This window comes from Trichechus manatus, unplaced genomic scaffold, assembly GCF_000243295.1.
Source record: "Trichechus manatus latirostris isolate Lorelei unplaced genomic scaffold, TriManLat1.0 scaffold00001, whole genome shotgun sequence".
Taxonomy (NCBI): Eukaryota; Metazoa; Chordata; class Mammalia; order Sirenia; family Trichechidae; genus Trichechus; species Trichechus manatus.
Window position 1 is genome coordinate 29,871,480 of NW_004443937.1, and position 22,268 is coordinate 29,893,747.

Here is a 22,268-nt window from a genome sequence, read left to right on the forward strand (position 1 = left end):
CCAGGTAAAATGAAATAAATGCTAAAATAGAGTACAAATGAAGTGTCATGGGAATAAAGAGGAAGGAGCTGTTCATTCCAGGCAGTGAGTTAGGGATAGCTTCATACAGAGAATTTTTTAAAAACAACCTCTTCTTGAGAAAAAAAACATAAGTTGTTTGCAGATTCTTCCTTGAGGTACTTACTCTTTCAGATATTACTGACACTTCATCACGTCTTTGAAATCAAAGTATTAAATAGAGGAGGCACTTCTGGGAACATGGTAGCATGAGCAGGTCTAAGATCCCAGCTCTCCCCACACAAACACCAAGAAAAGTAGCTATAAATCTGTACTGAACCCTGTAAGAACCCTGAAAAAGTAAGCAAAAGATGGCCGCAAGTAACTGCAAACTGAAACAAGATGAAGATGAAATTTAAACAGTAGGAAAATCTCTTTTTCCACCGTCCCCTCTTCACCCCTTGAAGCACAGCATCAAGATGGCTACAGAGGACCACAGTTGCGGCACCAGTTGACTTATGGATCTATGTGCACTAAGAAAGGCCCTGATCAGTTTCTGGTTCTGAAGCAAATAGGACAGATCTTACTGATGGACTGTTCAGGGTGTATATTCTGACAGGTCTTGGAGCAGATTGAAGGATTGAAACCTCAGTCTGACATGGACCAGAGCTCTCACAGGACAGGGTAGGGAGCAGTGAAGAAAGACTGAAGACTATGCCTGCCTAAGGGTGGATTGACTAGTCAGTCTTTTCTGTTTGGTTTTGGAGCTGCTGGAATGACTGTAATATCAGTCTAGCCTGAATCAGAGTTATCATAGGGTGGGAGAGGGAGTGGTGAGCAAAGACTGAAGGCTGTGCCCACCTAAGAGTTTTAGTTTGCAGTAGTTAGCATTTCCCAAGGCACTATGTAATCAAGAGTTTGAGAAGGCTAATAATAATATTCTAATGTCCCAAATTCAATAAGAAGTTACAGGGCACAAAAAGAAACTAATAAGGACGGACCATTCAAAAGAACAAAATGAAGAGCAGTCTCTCTATGGAAGCCCTAATAATGAACAGATTAGAAGAATATAATACAATAATATTAAACATGCTCAAAGAACTAAAGAAAAGCAAGGACAAAGAAGTAAAAGAAATCAGGAGAATGATGCATGAACAAAACAAAAATATAAATAAGGAGATAGATACTATAAAAAGAAACCAAACAAATATTGGAATGAAAAGATACAATAACTAAAATGAAAAGCTCACTGGAATAACTTAACAGCAGATTTGAGCTGGCAGAAGAAAGAATCAGCACACTAGAGGATAAGGTAATTGAAGTTGTGGAATCAGAAGAGCAACAACACAGAAGAATCATGACTGCTGAGAATATCATAATGGAAATATGGAACATAATCAAGTGAATTAACACACATATTATGAGACTCCAGAAGGAGAAAATAGAAATTAATAGAATTTTCAAAGAGATAATGACAGAAAACTTTCCAAATCTGACAAAGAACATGAATCTACAAATTCAAGAAGCTCAATAAACTCTTTGTAAGATAAATCCAAAGAGATCCACACCAAGACACATTATAATCAAGCTGACAAAAACTAAAGATAGATAATCCTGAATGCAGCAAGAGAGAAAGAAAATTGTCACATACAAAAAATCCCAGTAAGATGAAGTGCTGATTTCTCTTCAGAAACCTTGGAAGCCAGAAGTTAGTGGAATAACATATTTCAAGTGATAAAAGAAAATAACTGTCAACCAAGAGTACTGTGTCCAAAAACCAAACCAAACCTGTTGCCATTGAGTCAATTTTGACTCATAGTGACCCTATAAGACAAAGTAGAACTGCCCCAGGGGGTTTCCAAGGAGCAGCTGGTGGATTCAGACTGCCAACCTTTTGATTCGCAGCCAAGTTCTTAACCACTGTGCCACCAGGGCTCTTACTATATCCAGCAAAACTATTTTTCAAGAATGAGGGTGAAATTAAGACATTCGTAGATAAACAAAAGCTGAGGGAAGTTGTTACCACTAAATCTTCCCTACAAGAAATGCTAAAAGGGGTCCTTCAGATGGAGAATAAAGGACACTAGACAGTACATTAAAGCTGTACATAGAAGAAGCAAGATCTCTATTAAAGGTAATTTCATGGGCAAGCATAAGGGCCAGATTTAAGGTATTTTTGGTTGGTAATTCTTGATGTTATGTCCTTCATTCTTTAAAATTAAAAATACATTTAAAACAAGTATACATTTTTGTTATAGGGCAAACGATGTATAAAGGTGTAGTGGGTGATAACTGTTAACAAAGGGGAGTGATAAATGGTGTAGAAATTGTTCTTGTATGTTACTGAAATTAAATTGGTATCAATTTAAACCACATTATTATAAATGTAAGATGTTAAATGTAATCCTCATGGTAATCACAAAGAAAATAACTAAAAGGTATACACAAAAGGAAAAGAGAAGGGAATCAAAGTGGTTGATTACAAAATATCAACAACACAAATATTGGCAATATTGGAATAAATGAGGGACAAAGAAGGTATATGACCAAAAAAATAAGAGAAGTAAGTACTTCCTTATCAGTAATCACTTTAAATGTAAATGGATTAAACTCTCCAATCAAAAGACAGAGTGGCAGAATGGATAAAAAATATATATATTATCTAACTATATGCTGTCTCAAGAATATATCAAGAATAGATTTGACACACTGAACACTAATGACCAAAGATCAGACGGGTTATGTGATGACATCCAGGACATCATACGTTAAGAAAGCAGAAGGTCATTAAAAAGACAGGAAAGAAAGAAAAGACCAAAATACATGTCAGAAGAGACTCCGAAACTTGGTCTTGAACATTGAATACTAAAGCAAATGGAAGAAATGATGAAGTAAAAGAGGTGAACAGAAAGATTTCAGAGGGCGGCTTGAGAAGACAAAGTATTATAATGAAATGTGCAAAGACCTGGAGTTAAAAAACCAAAAGGGAAGAATATGCTCAACATTTCTCAAGCCAAAAGAACTGAAGAAAAACTTCAAGCCCCGAGTTGCAATACTGAAGGATTCTGTGGGCAAAATATTGAACAACGTAGGAAGCATCAAAAGAAGATGTAAGAAGTACACGGTCACTACCAAAAAGAATTGGTCAACATTCATCCATTTCAAGAGGTAGTATATGATCAAGAACCAATCGTATTGAAGGAAGAAGTCCAAGCTGCACTAAAGGCATTGGTGAAAAACAAGGCTTCAGGAATTGACGGACTACCAGTTGAGATGTTTCAACAAACGGATGCAGTGCTGGAGGTGCTCACACATCTATTCCCAGAAATTTGGAAGATGGCAACCTGGCCAGCCAACTGGAAGAGATCCATATTTGCGCCCATTCCAAAGAAAGGTGATTCAAAAGAATGTGGAAATCATCAAACAATATCATTAATACCACGTGCAAGTAAAATTTTATTGAAGATAATTCAAAAGTGGTTGCAGTGGTACATAGACAGGGAACTGCAGGAAATTCAAGCTGGATTCAGAAGAAGATGTGGAACCAGGGATATCATTGTTGATGTCAGGTAGATCTTGGCTGAAAGCGGAGAGTACAAGAAAGATGTTTAACTGTGGTTTATTGACTATGTAAAGGCATTCGACTGTAGATCATAACAAATTATGGATAACATTGCAAAGAATGGGAATTCCAGAACACTTAATTGTGTTCATGCGGAGCCTGTACATAGACCAAGAGGCAGTCATTCAGACAGAACAGGGTGATACTGTGTGGTTTAAAATCAGGAAAGGTGTGCTTCAGTGTTGTATCCTTTCACCATACTTAGACTCAATCTGTATGCTGAGTGAATAATCCAAGTAACTGGACTGTATGAAGAAGAGCATGGCATCAGGATTGGAGGAAGACTTATTAACAGTCTGGGATATGCAGATGACACAACCTTGCTTAATGAAAGTTAAGAGGACTTGAAGCACTTACTGATGAAGATCAAAGACTACAGCCTTCAGTATTGATTACACCTCAAGATAAAACAAAAATTCTCACAACTGGACCAATAAGCAACATCATGATAAACGGAGGAAAGATCAAAGTTGTCAAGGATTTCGTTTCATTTGGCTCCACAATCAATGCCCATGGAAACAACAGTCAAGAAATGAAAATGAGGTATTGCATTGGACAAATCTGCTGTAAAAGACCTCTTTAAAGTGTTGAAAAGCAAAGATGTCACTTTGAAGACTAAGGTGCGCCTACCCAAGCCATGATATTTTCAATCGCCTCGTGCATACGAAAGCTGGGCAATAAATAAGGAAGACCAAGAAGAATTAATGCCTTTGAATTATGATGTTGGCAAAGATTATTGAATATACCATGGACTGCCAGAAAAATGAACAAATCTGTCTTGGAAGAAGTACAGCCAGAGTGCTCCTTGGAAGCAAGGATGGCGAGACTTCATCTCACATACTTTGTACATGTTATCAAGAGGGACCAGTCCCTGGAGAAGGTCATCATACTCTGGTAAGGTAGAGGGTCAGTGAAAGAGAGGAAGACCCTCAATGAGATGGATTGACACAATGGCTGCAACAGTGGGCCCGAACATAGCAACAATTGTGAGGATAGCTCAGGACCAGACAGTGTTTCATTCATAGGTTCACTATGAGTCGGAACTGACTCGATGGCACCTAACAACAACAACATATGCCGTCTACAAGAGATACATCTTAGGCCCAAAGACACAAATAGATCGAAGGTGAAAGGATGGGAAAATTGTTTCATGCAAATAATAACCAAAAGAGAGTGAGGTAGCAAATTTAATATCAGACAAAATAGACTTCAAGTCAAAATCTGTTACAAAAGTGAAAGAAGCACATTATATAATGATAAAAGGGTCAGTTCATCGAGAAGATATAATAATTATAAACATGTGTACCTATCATTGGAGCCCCAAAATGTATGAGGTAGACACTGAGAAAATAATAAAAATAACTGGATACTTTAATACACCACTTTGAATAATGGATAGAACGTCTGTAAAGAAGATCAATAAAGAAATAGAGGATTTGAACAACATTGTAAACCAAGTAGAGCTAACAGACATATGTAGAACACTGCACCCAACAATAGCATAATATACATTCTTCTGCACATGGATCATTCTCCAAGATAGACCATTTGTCAGATCACAAAGCAATTTGCAATAAATTTAAAATATTGAAATCATACAAAATATCTTTTCTGGACACAGTGAAATGAAATTAGCAATTAGTAACAGAAGGAAAATGCACAAATATGTGGAAATTAAACAACGCTCTATTAAACAGCCAATGGAAAAGGGAGAAATCAGAAAATACTTACTTGAAAGAAAATGAAAGCACCGCATACCAAAACTTATGGTACACAGTGAAAGCAGGGCTCAAAGGGAAAGTTACAGTAAGTGCCTACATTAAAAAAGATCTCAAATCAATATCCTAACTTTACAACTTGAGAGACCACAAAAAGATGAGTAAACTAAGCCCAAAGCTACCAGAAGGGAGGAAGTAACAAAGACCGAATTTCATTTACAGATAAATAGAGAATAGAAAATAATAGAATCAATGAAACTAGGAGTTGGTTTTTTAAAAATATAAAGAAAAGAAAAATCAACAAACCTTTAGGTAGGCTGACAAAGAAAAAGTGATATAAAATGCATCTAAATTTTGAAGTCAAAGTGGGGACATTATAACTGACTGCAGAAATATAAAGGATCATAAGAGAATACTGTGAACAATAGTACACCAACAAATTAGATAATTTAGAGGATATGGGCAAATTCATAGAAACACATAAACTTCCTACACTGGCCCCACCCCACCCTGCAAAAAAACAAGATCTCAGCAGACCCATAACAAGTGAAGAGATTGAATCAGTAATCAAAAACCTCTCAAGAAAGAGAAGTCTTGGAGCAGATGGCTTCACTGGGGAATTCTAACAAACATTTATACAAGAACTGACTTCAATCATCTTAATCTTTCCTTAAAAAACTAGAAGAGGAGGGAACACTTCCTAACTCATTCTCTGAGGCCAGCATCACGCTGATTCCAAATGCAGACAAAGACATCACAAGGAAAGATAAGGACAAATCAGTATCCCTTATGAATGTAGATGCAAAAATCCTCAACAGTAGTAGCAAACTGAATCCAAAAATATATTAAAAGATTATATACCATGATCAAATGAAATTTATCCCAGGAATGGAAGGGTAGTTCAACATCAGAAAATAAGTGTGTGTAATGCATCACATTAGTAGAACAAAAGAAAATAACCATATGATCATCTCAGTTGACACAGAGAACGCATTTGACAAATCCAGTACCCTTTCAAGATAAAAAACACTCAGCAAGCTAGGAATTGAAGGGAAATTCCTTGATACCGTAAAGGGTATTTATGAGAAACACACTGCTGACATCATATTCAATGGAGAAAGACAGAGCTTTCCCCTTAAAATCAGGAACAAAACAAGGATGCCTGCTCTTACCACTGCTGTTCAGTATTGTACTGAAAGTCATAGCCAGAGTGATTAGGCAAGGAAAAGAAAAAAAAAAGTATCCAGATTGGGAAGGAAGAAGTAAAACTGTCCTTTTTCATAGATGACATGATCCTATATACAGAAAATCCCAAAGAATTCACAGGAAAGCTAGTAGAGCTAAAAAATGAATTCAGCAAAGTGGCAGGATACAAGTTCAACACACAAAAACCAGTCGATTTCTATACATCAGCAATAATCGTTCTGAAAAAGAAAATTAAGAAAACAGTTCCATTTATTATAGTATCTAAAGGGATAAAATATCTAGGCATAAATTTAACCAAGGAAGTGAAAGACTTGTACACTGAAAACTATAACTCATTACTGAAAGAAATTAAAGAAGACCTACATAAATGTAAGGACATTCTGTGTTCATAGACTGGAAAACTTAATATTGTTAAGATGTCAGTACTACCCAAAAAAATACGTAGATTTGGTGGAGTCCGTATCAAAATTCCAACAGCTTTCTTTGCAGAAAATGGAAAAGCCAGTCCTCAAATTTATGTGGAACTGCAAGCGGCCCCAAATAGCCAGAGCAATCTTGAAAATGAAGAACAGAGTAGGAGGACTCACACTTCCTAATCTCTAAACATACTATAAAACTACAGTAATCAGAACAGTCTGGTATTGGTATAACAATAGACATATAAGCCAGCAAAACAGAATTGAGAGTCCAGAAGTATATCTGTAAATGTATGGTCAGTTGATTTTTAACAAGGGTGCTAGATCTGTTCATTTGGGAATGAATAGTCTCTTTAATAGTACTAGGACAACTGAATATCCACATGAAAAGAATGTAGCTGAACCCGTGCCTTATCCCATATACAAAAATTAACTCAAAGCCAGCACAACTTGTACAAGGAGAGGTCATGGAAGCTCCACAGACACATCCAAGCTCTCTTAGGGACTAAATTGCTGGGCAGAGGGCTGTGGGGACCATGGTCTCAGGGAACATCTAGCTCAATTGGCGTAACACAGTTAAAGAAAATGTTCTACATTCTACCTTGGTGCGTAGCATCTGGAGTCTTAAAAGCCTGTGAGCAGCCATCTAAGATACTCCACTGGTCCCACCCTGTCTGGAGTACGGGAGAATGAAGAAAACCAAAGACACAAGGGAAAGATTAGTGCAAAGGACTAATGGACCACAACTACCATGGCCTCCACCAGACTGAGTCCAGTACAACTAGATGGTGCCCGGCTACCACCACTGACTGCTCTGACAGATCACAACAGAGGGTCCCGGACAGAGCTGGAGAAAAATATAGAACAAAATTCTAACTCACAAAAAAAGACCAGACTTACTGGCCTGACGGAGACTGGAGAAACCCCAAGAGTATGGCCCCCGGACACCCTTTTAGCTCAGTAATGAAGTCACTCCTGAGGTTCACCATTTAGCCAAAGATTAGACAGCCCCATAAAACAAATTGAGACTAATGGTGCACAACAGTCCAGGGACAAGGACTAGAAGGCAAGAGGGGACAGGAAAGCTGGTAATAGGGAACCCAGGGTTGAGAAGGGTCAGTGTTGACATGTCGTGGGGTTGATAACCATTGTCCTAAAGCAATATGTGTACTAACTGTTTAATGAGAAACTACTTGTTTTGTAAACCCTCATCTAAAGTATATTAAAAAAATAAAAAATTAACTCAAAATGGATTAAAGACCATAAAACTCTTAGAACAAAATATAGGGGTAATTAATGATTTGGGACCCAGTTTTTAACAACGGATTCTTCCATGTGACACTTCAAAGCACAAGCAAGAAAAGACAAAATATATAAATAGGATCTCATCAAAATTAGTAACTTTTGTTCATCAAAGGATTTTATCAACAAAATGAAGAGACAACCTACAGATAGGGAGATAATTTTTGGATACCACATATCAGATACGAGTTTAATATCCAGAATATATAAAGAACTCCTATGGCTTAGCCACAAAAAGACAAACAGCCCAATCCAAAAATGGGCAAAAGACTTGAATAAGTATTTCACCAAAGAAGATATACAAATGGCCAACAAGCACATGAAAAGATGCTCAATGTCATTAGTCACTGTTGTATGCTCTGAAGTTGATTCCAACTCATAGCCACTCTGTAGGACAGAGCAAAACTGCCCCATACGGTTTCCGAGGCTGAAATCCTTGTGGGAGATTTTCACCAGTTCTTTTCTCCCATGGAGCCACTGGTGGGTTCAAACCACCAACCTTCTGGTTAGCAGCCAATCAAATACAAATCAAAGCCGTGATGAAATGCCATTTCATTCCGACTAGGATAAGTATAATCATAAAAACAAAAAACAACAAGTGTTGGTGAGGATGTGGAGAAATTGGAACCCTCATCCATTGCTGGTGGAATTATAAAATGGTGCAGCTGCTGTGGAAAATAGTTTGATGGTTCCTCAAAAAATTAAATACAGAATTACCATATGACCTAGCAATCCACTCCTAGGTATATACCCAAAAGAATTGAAAGCAGGAATGCAAACAGATACTTGTACACCACTGTTATAGTGCAGCACTATTCACAATAGCTGAAAGGTGGAAGAGCCTAAATTTCTATCAGCAAATGAATGGATAAACAAAATATGGTGTATACATACGTTGGAATATTACTTAGCCATAAAGAGATACGAAGTCCTGAGACATGCTACAATGTGGATGAACCTTGAAAACATGCTAAGTGAAATAAGTCACAAAAGGACAAATATTGTTTGATCCCATTTATATGAAATAATCTAAAATTGGCAAGTATATAGAGACCAAAGTTTATTAGTGGTTACCGTGGGCAAAAGGGGAGTCATTGGTAAGGGGCACTCGGTTTCGGCTAAGGGTGATGGAAAAATTTGGAAATGGATAGTGGTGATAGTTGAACAACATAATGAAAAAGTAACTAATACCTCTGAATTATACATGTAAAAATTGTTAACATGGTGAATGTTTTGTTATATGTATTTTCACCACAACTTAAAAAAAGTGGAAGGAACTTCAAAAAAAAAAAAAGGGGGGAGAGGAAATAGATAATGATTGGTGGAAGCCCAGTTTCTCATGGTGGAGTAGGAGGTTACAGATAAGCAAGGGAGGAGGCTAGAATGATCCATATGGTAATGGATTAGAGTTGGAGACATCAATATGAACTCATGTTTAGCCTAATACAAATACAGATAGTTACATGTAGAAATATTTATAATTATGTGTATATACACAGGTTAGCATACACACATATATTTTCTTGCTGTATCAGCTGAGATGGCCTAAAATGAGGACACCATGCCCAGATCTTGGTTTCTAATTCCATTCTCCAATAAAAGGAACCAGGGCTCGTTGGAGAAATGGCTGATTCTAGGACTGGGGCAGGAAATATACAGTATGAGCTTAGACTATCTTGTAATGCAGAAAGTAAGGAAGTGCTTAAAAAATAAAACAACACTATGATGGTCAAATGATGAGATCAAAGGAACACAGGAGCCAACTTAAAGAGCTCCCAGTAGCCAAAGCTAGGACAATTTGAGCAACAAAATAAATAGTGTTGTGTTTTAGCTCAAAGTATAAAATATGTATGAGCCTATACTGATATAAATAAATTACTGAAATAAGTGGGAAGAAGAGACAAATCTCCTGTTTAGAAGAATCCACCTCAAGGAGGTGGAGTCTAGCTCCCTACTCCTTAAGTATGGGCTTCACATATTTACATATTTATACATACTTCCTTCCAAAGAGTGCAGTATGAAAAGTGAGGGAGAAGAGATACCTTTACAGTGGAAGAACCTGACAAATACTACCTCAGCCAGGTGATTGAGGTTAACATCAGGAGTGGCAAGTCATGTTAGTAGCATGTACCTTTGATATGATGTGATGAGAATGGCACTTTACCTCTTGGTCTTCCCCCAAAAAACACATAACCCCGGTCTTAATGATGAGAAAAACATCAGCAAATCTCAATTTAGGGCTCTGCAAAATCTTTGATCACTGTTATGGATTGAATCATATCCCCAGAAATGTATGTCTTCTTGGCTAGGCCGTGATTCCCAGTATTGTGTGGTTGTCCTCCATTTTGTGATCTGATATATTTATCCTATGTATTGTAAATCCTCTATGATGTTAATTAGGCAGGATTAGAGGCCGTTACGTTAATGAGGAGGATGCAGTCTACAGGATTAGGTTGTATCTTGGGTCAGTCTCTTTTGAGATATAAAAGAGAGAAGCGAGCTGAGAGAAGAGGAACCTTGTGCCACCAAGAATGAAGAGCCAGGAGAGGAGCACATCCTTTGGACCTGGGGTCCCTGTGCTGAGAAGCTCCTAGACCCAAAGGAAAATTGATGACAAGGACCTTCCTCCAGAGCCAACAGAGAGAGAAAGCTGGCTGCCTGAATTCAGACTTCTAGCCTCCTAGACTATGGAAGAATAAATTTCTGTTTGTTAAAGCCATCCACTTGTATTTCTGTTATAGCAACACTAGATGACTAAGACAGTCACTAATACCTCAAAACTGTTAAGGTCATCAAAAACAAAAAGTCTGAGAAATTATTAGGCCTGGGGAAACATGACGACTCAATGTAGTATAGTATTCTGGGTGGGATCCTGGAACAGGAAAAGGTATGAGGTAAAAACTAAGGAAATCTGAAGAAAGTATAGACTTTAGTTAATAAAGAATCATCGACTCATTAATTATAACAAATGTACCAATAATATAAGATGTTAATAACTGGAAGGTAGGATATATGGGAACTCTTGTACTACCTATGCAGTTTTTCTGTAAATTTAAAACTGTTCTAAAATAAAAAGTTTATTTATTTAAATAAATAAATAGGAAAAGACTGTCCAGCATAATGGTCCTTCTGTACAAATGTTCAGGGGTCCCTTGCTTAAATATAATGGTCAGAGTGGGCATCTAGCAAGTAGTCTGCAAGCACCAAATAATGAAATAATAAAGATCAAACAAAATGTATGCTTAGAGTTCCCAACGTATGTTTTAAGACTATGCCCTACCTTGTTTTTCCTCTAAAACAGTAAAGCTTTTGATTATCAGATAATTGCATTGCTCTCTCACCAAGGTGACGTAGTGCAGAACGGTTTCTCAAGCTTTGCCATCAAGTGGGTCACATGGTTGTGGTAGAGAACATGGGCAGAGTGTACAGTAGGGACTCACAAACTGTAGGAAAAGAAAGAGCCAGACTCAAGATGAATAGAGAAATTTTCCTTTGCCCATCCCCTTGGAGAGAAGCTCTTATGTCTTGGAAGGACATTATTACCACGTAAAAAGCAAAGAATTAATGTTATTCTCGGGGTAAATAAAGTTTATTAATTATTCTAGACATTTCAAAGCTAAAACAACATTACTTATTTGAATAGATTATGCTGAAGATAGCTTAAGTTGCTAATTGTTAGGAAGAAAATGATCTAAGTTTTATTTTAGTTTTGAAAAGAGATTGCAGAAATATTTTTTCCTAGGTGTTCAGTGATGTGAAGGAAAAAGAAAAATTTCTTTTGAATGTAATCATATTAATTATTGACTGCTGAAGGAGATAGTTTGTAGCCACATGCAAAGCAGATGGAGGCGATGCAGGAATGGAGAGAACGAGACTATACATGTGCATTTCTGTGAGCTTGAAAACCCTCTTGATTTTTATACTCATCCAAACTAAGAACTTCTAGGCAAAACGGGCCATAGAAGGTGCTTATCTAGCACCTCATAATGGGATTTTTGGTCCGTTTGGGTTAGAAAGCAATTTTACCTAAACATACCATTAATAACTGTATCAGGTATAACATGAGGATGCTGCTAGAAGAATGGGAAGGTAAGACAGAGGGGCATGAAATGATGAAGTCTCTCATTGGGTTAGTACTAAGGATAGTAATTATTTTAATAATTGAACACTTGAAGTCACTGTTAACATATTTGAAAGCAAGCATATTCAAAGGTAATATCAAAGGTAAATTGATTGCTTTGGAATTCTAACTTGGCAGTTCTATAAAGCTAAGTTATTTATAGGCAGTCATGAGTAGACTTTCAAATTTCAGGAGCTCATTCTCTGCAAGCTGCAAATGAATCTGCATGAGATTTGGTTTCGAACAGTCTTTCCTCTGGAGCTACCATGAGCTTCTGTCTAAGCATATTTTCATTCACTGATGCTCCCACCTGCCTTGGCTCAAACAGACAGGTACATATGAACATTCTTTTTCTACCCTCTCCTTTCCCAAGTAATGTGATTTTTGTCACTACTTTTTCTTCTTTTCCTTTTAAATCTAGGTAAGTCTTTTCATGGTTCCATAAGATGACCATAATACAGAATGTTTTCCTCAAGATTTGCCTTCACTTCAGTTAATGTAATTCTGGTAGAAAATGTTGGCAGAGTGCCAGTTAATAACAGTTAAACTATAAGAAATAACCAGTTGCCTCTGGAAATTATTTATTCAACAGATATTAAGCACGTACTATGTGCCACAAGTTTTGCTACATATTAGAGGTAATAAGCGAGACACAGTCCTTGCTTTCTAAGGACTTAGAGGAAGGTAAACATATAGTTCCAAACAAACCAAACCCATTGCAGTTGAGTCAGTTCCAACTCGTAGCGACCCTATAGGACAGACTAGAACGGCCCCATAGGGTTTCCAAAGTATGGCTGGTGGATTTGAACTGCTGACCTTTTAGTTAGCAGCTAAATACTTCACCATTGTGCCACCAGGGCTCCAACATAAAGTTAGGTGCCCTGAGATAAAATAGATGTTCTAGAAGTCAGAATTCAGTGAAGACCCGAAAGAATTGTGGTAGGATCTATTGTGTTGAGAGAAATCCAGGAAAGGCCTCATAGGGTTGGCAATATTGATGATGGAAGGAAGGAAGAAAGAAAGGGAGGCAGGGAGGAAGGAAGAAAGTAAGGAAGGAAATTAATAAAGTAGAGCCTTTGTAGGCACCAGACAAGGGAAGCACATTGGTAAATGCTCAGAGGTATAAGGCTGCTGGGCTTTTTCAAGAGAACTGTGAGCAGTTGTGTGCAGGTGAGAGAGAGGCCTGAAGAGGTGGGAGAGGTCCTGATGGTGGGCTGCCTTACATGAACTGCTAAAAAGTCTGAACTCTAACCTCTGTACAGGGGAATCTGTGAAGGGTTCCAAGAAGGATGACCATGTGACTGGATTGGCATTCTGGAAAGGCAGACGTTTGAAAGACCACTTAGGAAGCAATTACATTGGTACAGAGGAGAGATGATACAGGCCGAACCAAAGCCATAAAGAGGAAAGGTCTGATGTGACAGATTTTTAAGAAAACAAAATCTGTAGGATGTGGTGACTGCTGGAAGGGTCTGGCTTAGTGAACTAGTGGGTGATAGTTACACTAAATGAGCGGTAGTCTTTGGAGGCAGACAGGTAAGGGAGACATAATGAGCTCTCTTGTGACCATGCAGGTAAGGAACTTAGGGATATGTCAGGGCTGGGTACACTGCTTTGGGGCTTGGCAGCCTCTGCTAGTTGTTGAAGCAGTGGGAATGGGTGAGATTGCCCAGGAAGAACTTCTGTGGTAGAAAGAAAAATGGGCTGAAGGCAGAGCTGTGAAGGCTACCAATAGTTAAGGAATGTGCACGGGGGAGAGGAATGACAGGGACAAGCTATCAACTGTCTGGCATCCAAATTATATGTGTTGGGTGGAGGGATCTATGTGAGTGAAATACACACATTGTCACTGTTGATGTGGCTGGTGAAGTATCATCTCCATCATATGGGGACTTTGTAATGGTCCAAAGGGTCCAGTAGGTGTTTTACTGGAGAAATTTCCTCCTGTGTGTGGGAGTGAGGTAGGATGTTCTTGGTTGCCATTGAGTCTGTTCTCACTCACAGTGACCCTAGGTACAACGGAACAGAGCACTGCCTAGTCCAGCACCATCCTTACAATCGTTGCTGTGTTTGAGCCCGTTGTTGCAGCTACTGAGTCAGTCCATCTCATTGAGAGTCTTCCTCTTTTTCACTGATCCTCTACTTTATCAAGCATGATGTTCTTCGCCAGGGACTGGTCCCTGCTAGTTACATGTCCAAAGTACCATCCTCGCTTCTAAGGAGCATTCTGGCTGTGATTTTTCCAAGACAGATTAGTTCATTCTTCTGGCAGTCCGTGGTAGATTCAGTATTCTTCACTAGCACTGTAATTCAAATGCATCACTTCTTATTCGATCATCCTTATTCGTTGTCCAGCTTTTGCATGCATATGAGGCAATTGAAAATACCATGGCTTGGGCCCGGTGCACCTTCGACCTCAAAGTGACATCTTTGCTTTTTAACATTTTAAAGATGTCTTTTGCCGCAGATTTGCCCAGTGCAGTGCGTCCTTGATTTCTTGACTGTTGCTTCCATGGATGTTGCTTGTGAATCCAAGTAAAATTAAATCCTTGACAATGTCAGTCTTTTTCCATTTATCATAATGTTTCTTATTGGTCCAGTTGTGAGGATTTTTGTTTCCCTTATGTTAAGGTGTAATCCATGTGGAACGCTGTAGTCTTTTATCTTCATCAGTAAGTGCTTCAAGTCCTCTTCTCTTTCAGCAAGCAAGGTTGTGTCATCTACATATTGCGGGTTGTTAATGAATCTTTCTCTAATCCTGATGCCTCTTTCTTCATATAGTCCAGCTTCTCAGATTATTTGCTTAGCGTACAGATTGAATAAGTATGGTGAAAAGATACAACCCTAACACATACCCTTTCTGACTTTACACCACACGGTATCCCCTTGTTCTGTTCGAATGACTGCCTCTTGGTCTATGTACAGGTTCTGCATGAGCACAATGAAGTGTTCTGGAATTCCCATTCTTTGCAATGTTATCCATAATTTGTTATGATCCACACAGTCAAGTGCCTTTGCATAGTCAATAAAACACGGGCAAACATCTTTCAGGTATTCTCTGCTTTCAGCCAAGGTCCATCTGACATCAGCAATGATATCCATCCTTCCATGTCCTCTTCTGGCCTGAATTTGTGGCAGTTCTCTGTCGACGTACTGCTGCAACCGTTTTTGAATTATCTGCAGTAAAATTTTACTTGCATGTGATAGTAACGATATTGTTCGATAATTTCCACATTCTTTTGGGTCACCTTTCTTTGTCAGGGTCGCAAATATGAATCTCTTCCTGATGGTTGTCCAGGTTGCTGTCTTCCAAATTTCTTGGCAAAGGCAAGTGAGCACCTTCAGCGATGCATCTGTTTGCTGAAACATCTCAGTTGGTATTCTGTCAATTCCTGGAGCCTTGTTTTTCACCAATGCCTTTGGTGCAGCTTGGACTTCTTCCTTCAGTACCATTGGTTCTTGGTTATATATTACTCATGAAATGGTTGAATGTCGACCAGTTCTTTTTGGTACAGTGATTCTGTGTATTCCTTCCATCTTCTTTTGATGCTTCCTGCATCATTCAATATTTTGTCCATAGAATCCTTCAGTATTAAAACTCGAGGCTTGAATTTTTTCTTCCTGTCTTTCATCTTGAGAAATGCTTACTGTGTTCTTCCTTTTTGGTTTTTTAACTCCAGGTCTTTGCATATTTTGTTATAATAGTTTACTTTGTCTTCTCTAGCCATCCTTTGAAAACTTCTGTTCATCTCTTTTACTTCATCATTTCTTCCATTCACTTTAGCTATTCTGCATTTAAGAGCAAGTTTCAAAGTCTCTTCTGACATACATTTTGGTCTTTTCTTTCTTTTTTCTCTTTTTTAATGATCTTTTGCTTTCTTCATGTATAATGTCCTGAATGTCATCTGACAACTTGTCTGATCTTTGGTCATTATAGTGTTCAGTGCTTCAAATCTGTTCTTGAGAAGGTCTCTAAATTCATGGGAGATATACTCAAGGTCATACTTTGACTCTCATGGACTTTAATTTTCTTCAGCTTCAACTTGAACTTGCATAGGAGCAATTGATGGTTTGCTCCACAGCCGGCCCCGGCCTTACTCTGATTGATCATACTGAGGTTCTCCATTGTCTCTTTCCACAGGTGTAGTTGATTTGATTCCTGTGTATTCCATCTGGAAAGGTTCACATGTATAGTCGCCATTTATGTTGTTGAAAAAAAGTATTTGCAATGAAAGAGTCATTGGTCTTGCAAAATTCTATCATGTTATCTGTAGTGTCATTTCTATCACCAAGGCCATGTTTTCCAACTACCAATCCTTTGTTTCCAACTTTTGCATTGCAGTCACCAGTAATTGTCAGTATATCCTGATTTCATGTTTGATCAGTCAGACTGCAAAAGTTGGTAAGTCTTCAGTTTCTTCATCTTTGGCATTAGTGGTTGGTACGTAAATTTGAATAATAGTTGTATTAACTGGTCTTACTTGAAGGTGTATGGATATTACCCTATCACTGACAGTGTTGTACTTCGGGATAGATTTTGAAATATTCTTTTTGATGATGAATGTGACACCATTCCTCTTCAGTTTGTCATTCCCACCGTAGACCATGTGATTGTCCAATTCAAAATGGCCAAAACCAGTACGTTTCAGCTCATTAATGCCTAGGATATTAAGGTGGGGGAGCTTAATTGTGAAGGCTGTTTTGTAGTGGGGGCAAGGGGAGTATATTATTTATGACAAAATGTAGTCAGATTTCAGTTACAAAACCCGTTGCTGTAGAGTCAATTCTGGACTCATAGCAACTTATGGAATAGAGTAAAACTGCCCCATAGGGTTTCCAAGGAGCAGCTGGTGTATTCAAACTACCGAGCTTTTGTTTAGCAGTCTAGTTCTTAACTACCGCGCCACCAGGGCTCCAAGGTAAAGAAAGTAACTACTAATGTTGTAAACCTAGAATGTGACAAGAAAAAAAACTGACAAAGCAAGTCTTTGAATCCTCACCATCTGGGCCCTTCTGTGATACAGTAACTGGTTGAATGAGATAAGACAGTGAAATGCATGTCAGACAGGGAAGGTTGGACCTGCTGTCAGCACCTCTCACTTTTGATTTAGTTGCTAAATGACAAGTGATCATTTTAAAGGACACTCTCCCCCTTTTTTTGTTTGGAAGGGATTCTACAAGCAGAAAATTATTCTCAGAGCTCTGGGCTATGAGAATCTCACCTTTAACAGTCATCGCAATAACTCTGTGTAAGTGAGGTTTGTTTATACCAGCCAGGGAGCCTGCAGAGCCACTGACTAATTAACAGAATTAACATAGTGGCCCATTCCTTTTGTCTCTGGCCTATATATAAAGCCTTTTATTTAGAAACCTGTAGCACTTCATACTGCTGGATAGAACATGCTGTAACTCTTACTGGGGTTTCCTTTTGGAAGTAGTCCTTGGATTGGGCACTTCCGAGTAACCATGGAAAGATCCTGAGTGTTTTCCTTTGTGAATGGGTCTGTTTTCTTGGGTCAGGTCTATACCTCCCTAACCAATAGGGAAGAGGGTGAGACCAGGACTGTGGAGACTCCCTGAGTGTCGAATGGAGTTTCAAGAGATTATCCCAATCTCATTCCAGTTGTTTTTTTCTTTTTTTTATTGTGCTTTAGATGAAGATTTACAGAGCAAATTAGTTTTTCATTAAACGGTTAATTGCATATTTTTTGTGACATTGGTTGCCAACCCCACGATGTGTCAACGCTCTCCCCTTCTCAACCTTGGGTTCCCCATTACCACCTTTCCTGTCTCCTCCTGCCTTCTTGTCCTTGCCCCTGGGCTTCTGTGCTCGTTTAGTATCATTTTGTTTTATAGGCCTGTCTAATCTTTGGCTGAAGGGTGAAACTTAGGAGTGACTTCAGTACTGAGTTAAAAGCGTGTCCAGGGGCCGTAGTCTCAGCATTTCTCCAGTTTTTGTCAGATCAGTAAGTCTGGTCTTTTTTTGTGAGTTAAAATTTTGTTCTACATTTTTCTCCACCTCTGTCTGGGACCCTCTATTATGATGCCTGTCAGAGCAGTTGGTGGTGGTAGCCGGCCACCATCTAGTTGTGCTGGACTCAGTCTGGTAGAGGCTGTGGTAATTGTGGTCCATTAGTCTTTTGGACTAATCTTTCTCTTGTGTCTTTGGTTTTCTTCATTCTCCCTTGCTCCAGATGAGGTGGAACCAGTGGAGTATCTTATATGGCCACTCACATCATTCCAATTATTACATTGAGGCATCTGCATCAAGATAAGGAATTCCTAGTCTCTGTTCCTTACTGTAAAAATGGTGTGGGGGGCATTTATTGTGTCTGACCCCATATAACTTTACAAGGGGTGGGGGGAGAATTAAGATGAACAGCAGCCCAAAGCTGATTCCTGTGAAGCGGAGGGCAGACATAACCTCTCTCCAACCTTTTTACCAATTCCGATACCAGCTGTCGTTCCCATGGCACTTTCTGCTTCCCTTTTGGGTTTGATAATTCATTGCAGTGGCCACACAAAATTCATAGACCATACTCACAGTTGTGGGGTTTATTCGGGAAGTAACAGGTAGGATCAGACACGACTCAGGATACAGTTCTTCAGTCAGGACATCTTGTCAGCTGTGCCCGCAGGCAGGCCCCTACCTGGCCCTCGGGCCCCTAAGCCCCTCAATCTCTTGGCCTCTGCCCTGCTCGAGCAAGTGTTATAAAGCTCTTTAGGTCCACCAATAAGTGTTCAGAGGAACCCCGCTCCACCAGCAAGCCTCTGGCCTGAAGGCACTCAGTTCTCTTGCTCCATGGGTCAGCACGGCCACTTTAACCACCTTGCTTCATAGGCCAGGAAGCCCACTGCACCTCCTTTTTCCAGTCTCCTGGTTCTGCTGCCACTGTTTCTCTACTACTAGATTCTGCTATGCTTGCCATTGCTTCTTGCTGATAGCGTACCATCTCTTTCTGTCTTCATTGTTACAGCTCTCTGTCTCCTGGGTCTAGGAGGTTCTCAGTGCAGGAACCCTGGGTCCAAAGGATGCACTACACTCCTGGCTCCTCTTTCTTGATGGTAGTGAGTTCCCCAGTCTCGACTCTGGGATGAGCTCATTTTAAGCTTAGCGAGATGGCAAAGCTGACCTATCCCCTCGTTAGGGTTCAATACACCTTACTTGCATGGTCCCACCCCCCATAAGGGTTTCATGCACCTTATTTACATTATTAGCAGGCTGTACAGTTCTCTTGGTGGACCACAAATACCTTATTTGTATAGTCCCACCCAATCATTGTGTGGGAGTCACAAACACTATGGTTAGAAGGGCTGTGTTAAGTAATTCGCTGCATTGCACTGTTTTCAGTTCTCTTGGCATTGCCCTTCAGATGAGGAGACGCTAATATTTCAGAACTTCACCGTTGAAGTACGGCGTTGTTTTCTCTTTTTTTTTTTTTTGCCCCAGTCCCAAAGAGTACTGCGGAAAGGAGTTTATTCTTACATTTTTAGGCATCTGGCCTTTTCTCTGGTGCCTGGTTTTGTGTGTGTATGTGTGTAAGGGGGGTTAGAAAAAGAAAGAATTTGTCACATGGGAGAGAGCTACTTCAGAGAAGAGGATATTTTAGCACTTTAAAAATATTTGTAGAGATTCAGTTTAGAGTTTCTACCCTTTCCACAAGTGTGAATCTCCTCTCGCGAGGAGATTTCTCTAATGTTGTATACAATCATTTCTTTAGGAAAGTGAGGAATCCTTATCCCTTCAAATTTGGTGTTCCACACTGCAGTCAGACAGATGTTTTAAAACCTTGAGAACTATAACACCTTTCCTTCTGTTGTAGGTGCAACAATGAAAGCGAGTGGTCCCAGATCCACGAGAACATCATCCGAAAGTCCAGTGCCAAGTACTCTGCCCCCAGCGCCAGCCACGGTGACGTACTTCTCTGGCTAGAGAATTTTGTATTGCTTTTGCAGTTGCTGATCATATCTCACCTTAGTGGGTTGGTGCTAATCAGCTGCCATATGTAAAGTTGAATTCCCTACAGATGTTTACTCTCCTGCCCAGGCACTTTCTGTTGTTTCTTTCTTGTGATAACTTAAGACCTTTCCTAATTACTGTTGACCAAAATACAATTTCTGTTGTTTTTATGATGAATTCCACGTGCTTTGATAGGTAACTTGATTTCCAGGTTAAATCCGGAGTAAGCAAAAGTGTTGCAGGGTTTAATAATTGTGAAGTCTGTGTTTTCCTGAACAAAGATTATACACCCAGCCAAAAAAAAAAAAAGACAAATATTAATATCACTTCCCATTCTGTTTCTATTCAGTGTTAGCATCACCAAAGAATCTGACACTAATGAGAATCAGTGATTAGTCTGCCAGTATCAGTCATTCTGGAACTAGAATAGAAAATCTTTATTGCAAAGCAGCTATCATCTTACCTCAACTTCTTTCCCTTTAATCTCTTTCTTTTAAAGGTCTGTTTAAATAATTCTATCTAAGTATCTGTGCATATCTACACATTGAAGGGTTGTATTTTCTAAATTGAAAAATTAATTGCATGATTAAATTAGAAGCACTATTTAAAAGCCTATGATCCTTTATATACTCTTTCAGATAGCTATCAAATTTACATAGAGCCATGTTTCTCCTGACAGGGACTAAATCATTTCATAACCTCTTTTACATAACCTTCTTTGTTTTAACTTTCATGGATGTTGTTAGAAATAAGAAGTTGGCCTTGAGTAGCAGTATAAAGGCAGGGTGGTTTCAAAACAGTAGTACTTGTCAAGAGGAACTGTTTTTCTCTATCAGGGTCAGCAGATACTTAACTAGGAGAGTCCTCAGAGCAGCTCCACAGAGTTTGAGACCCTGAGAGTACTTGGTTCTTCTAAAACTCTGCAGTGTGGAAGTCCTTGGGCCGCTCTCACTATAAATGACTGTTTTCCCTTGTGTATATACCTGTGTGCCAAGGAGCTCTGTGTAGTTTGCTCTGTGGGGAACGGGTCCATATTCCACGCCTAAAACTAGGTAAAAGCAAGAGGCAAAGAAATCTTCTTAAAGTACAGAAAGGTTACTAGTGATTTTGGAAAATGCTGTTGACATTAGTATGTGTAGCCAAGGGCACCTCTTTGCTTGATTTTACTTTTTCAACTTACATAGAGGTGCTCTTGGCTACATTACTGGGTCATGATATTATTAAAACATGGGGAACATTTTGAAAGAGTGATGGTAGTAACAATACATTAGAAGGAACAACTGAAAGAGCAGTTTCCACCATCCCCTCACCAGGTTAAGATGATGAGTTTTGTCTTACTCTCTAGCGGGAACAGGGACCATGCCATCTTCAGTGTCTGTGATTTTTGTCCAGAACTCACAGACACTGGCCATTTAAACAGTGTTAGAAGGCACCCAACCCTCTGTGCTGGGTGTGGAAGGGGGCATTACAGACTTAAGAGAACCTCAGTTAGGATGGCTGTAGTGAGGAGGAAGTCTCTGTGTAGTTCTAGAAAAGCCTGGAGGAGAAATGGGCTGCTTCTCTTTGAAGTGTGTATGTGACTGCTTCCTGACAAGGTTTGATTTAGAAGCTGGTTGAGACCTTGTAAATTACTTGTTTCAACTCCCTCATTAAATAAATCAGGAAATTGAAACTCAGAAATGACTTGGTGACTGACGCAGGGTTGAGCGCAGGTCTCCAGACTCCAGGACTCTGGCCTTTCCACTCTATGGCAAAGCTTCTGAGCATGGGTTTCCCAGTGCTGGACTGGGGTCTTTGTGTCAGACAACTTCAGAGATTGCTCAAGGAATGTTACTTACCATAGTTTAAGTCTTTGTTAGTCTCCTCAATTAAGGATACATCTTTATAAAAAATTAATTTACTTTGCTATAAACTGTCATCCTTCTTT

At 39.2% G+C, this 22,268-nt stretch overlaps 1 protein-coding gene across 1 annotated transcript in view; it reads left to right on the top strand.

Annotated features, from left to right (window-relative positions):
• The window catches only part of DOCK3 (dedicator of cytokinesis 3), a 450,742-nt gene that overhangs the window by 312,958 nt on the left and 115,516 nt on the right, over positions 1–22,268 (top strand). The window contains exon 13 of the mRNA XM_004368733.1: positions 20,205–20,293. Within this exon, the coding sequence (XP_004368790.1) occupies positions 20,205–20,293 (89 nt within the window). The remainder of the gene's footprint in view (positions 1–20,204; positions 20,294–22,268) is intronic.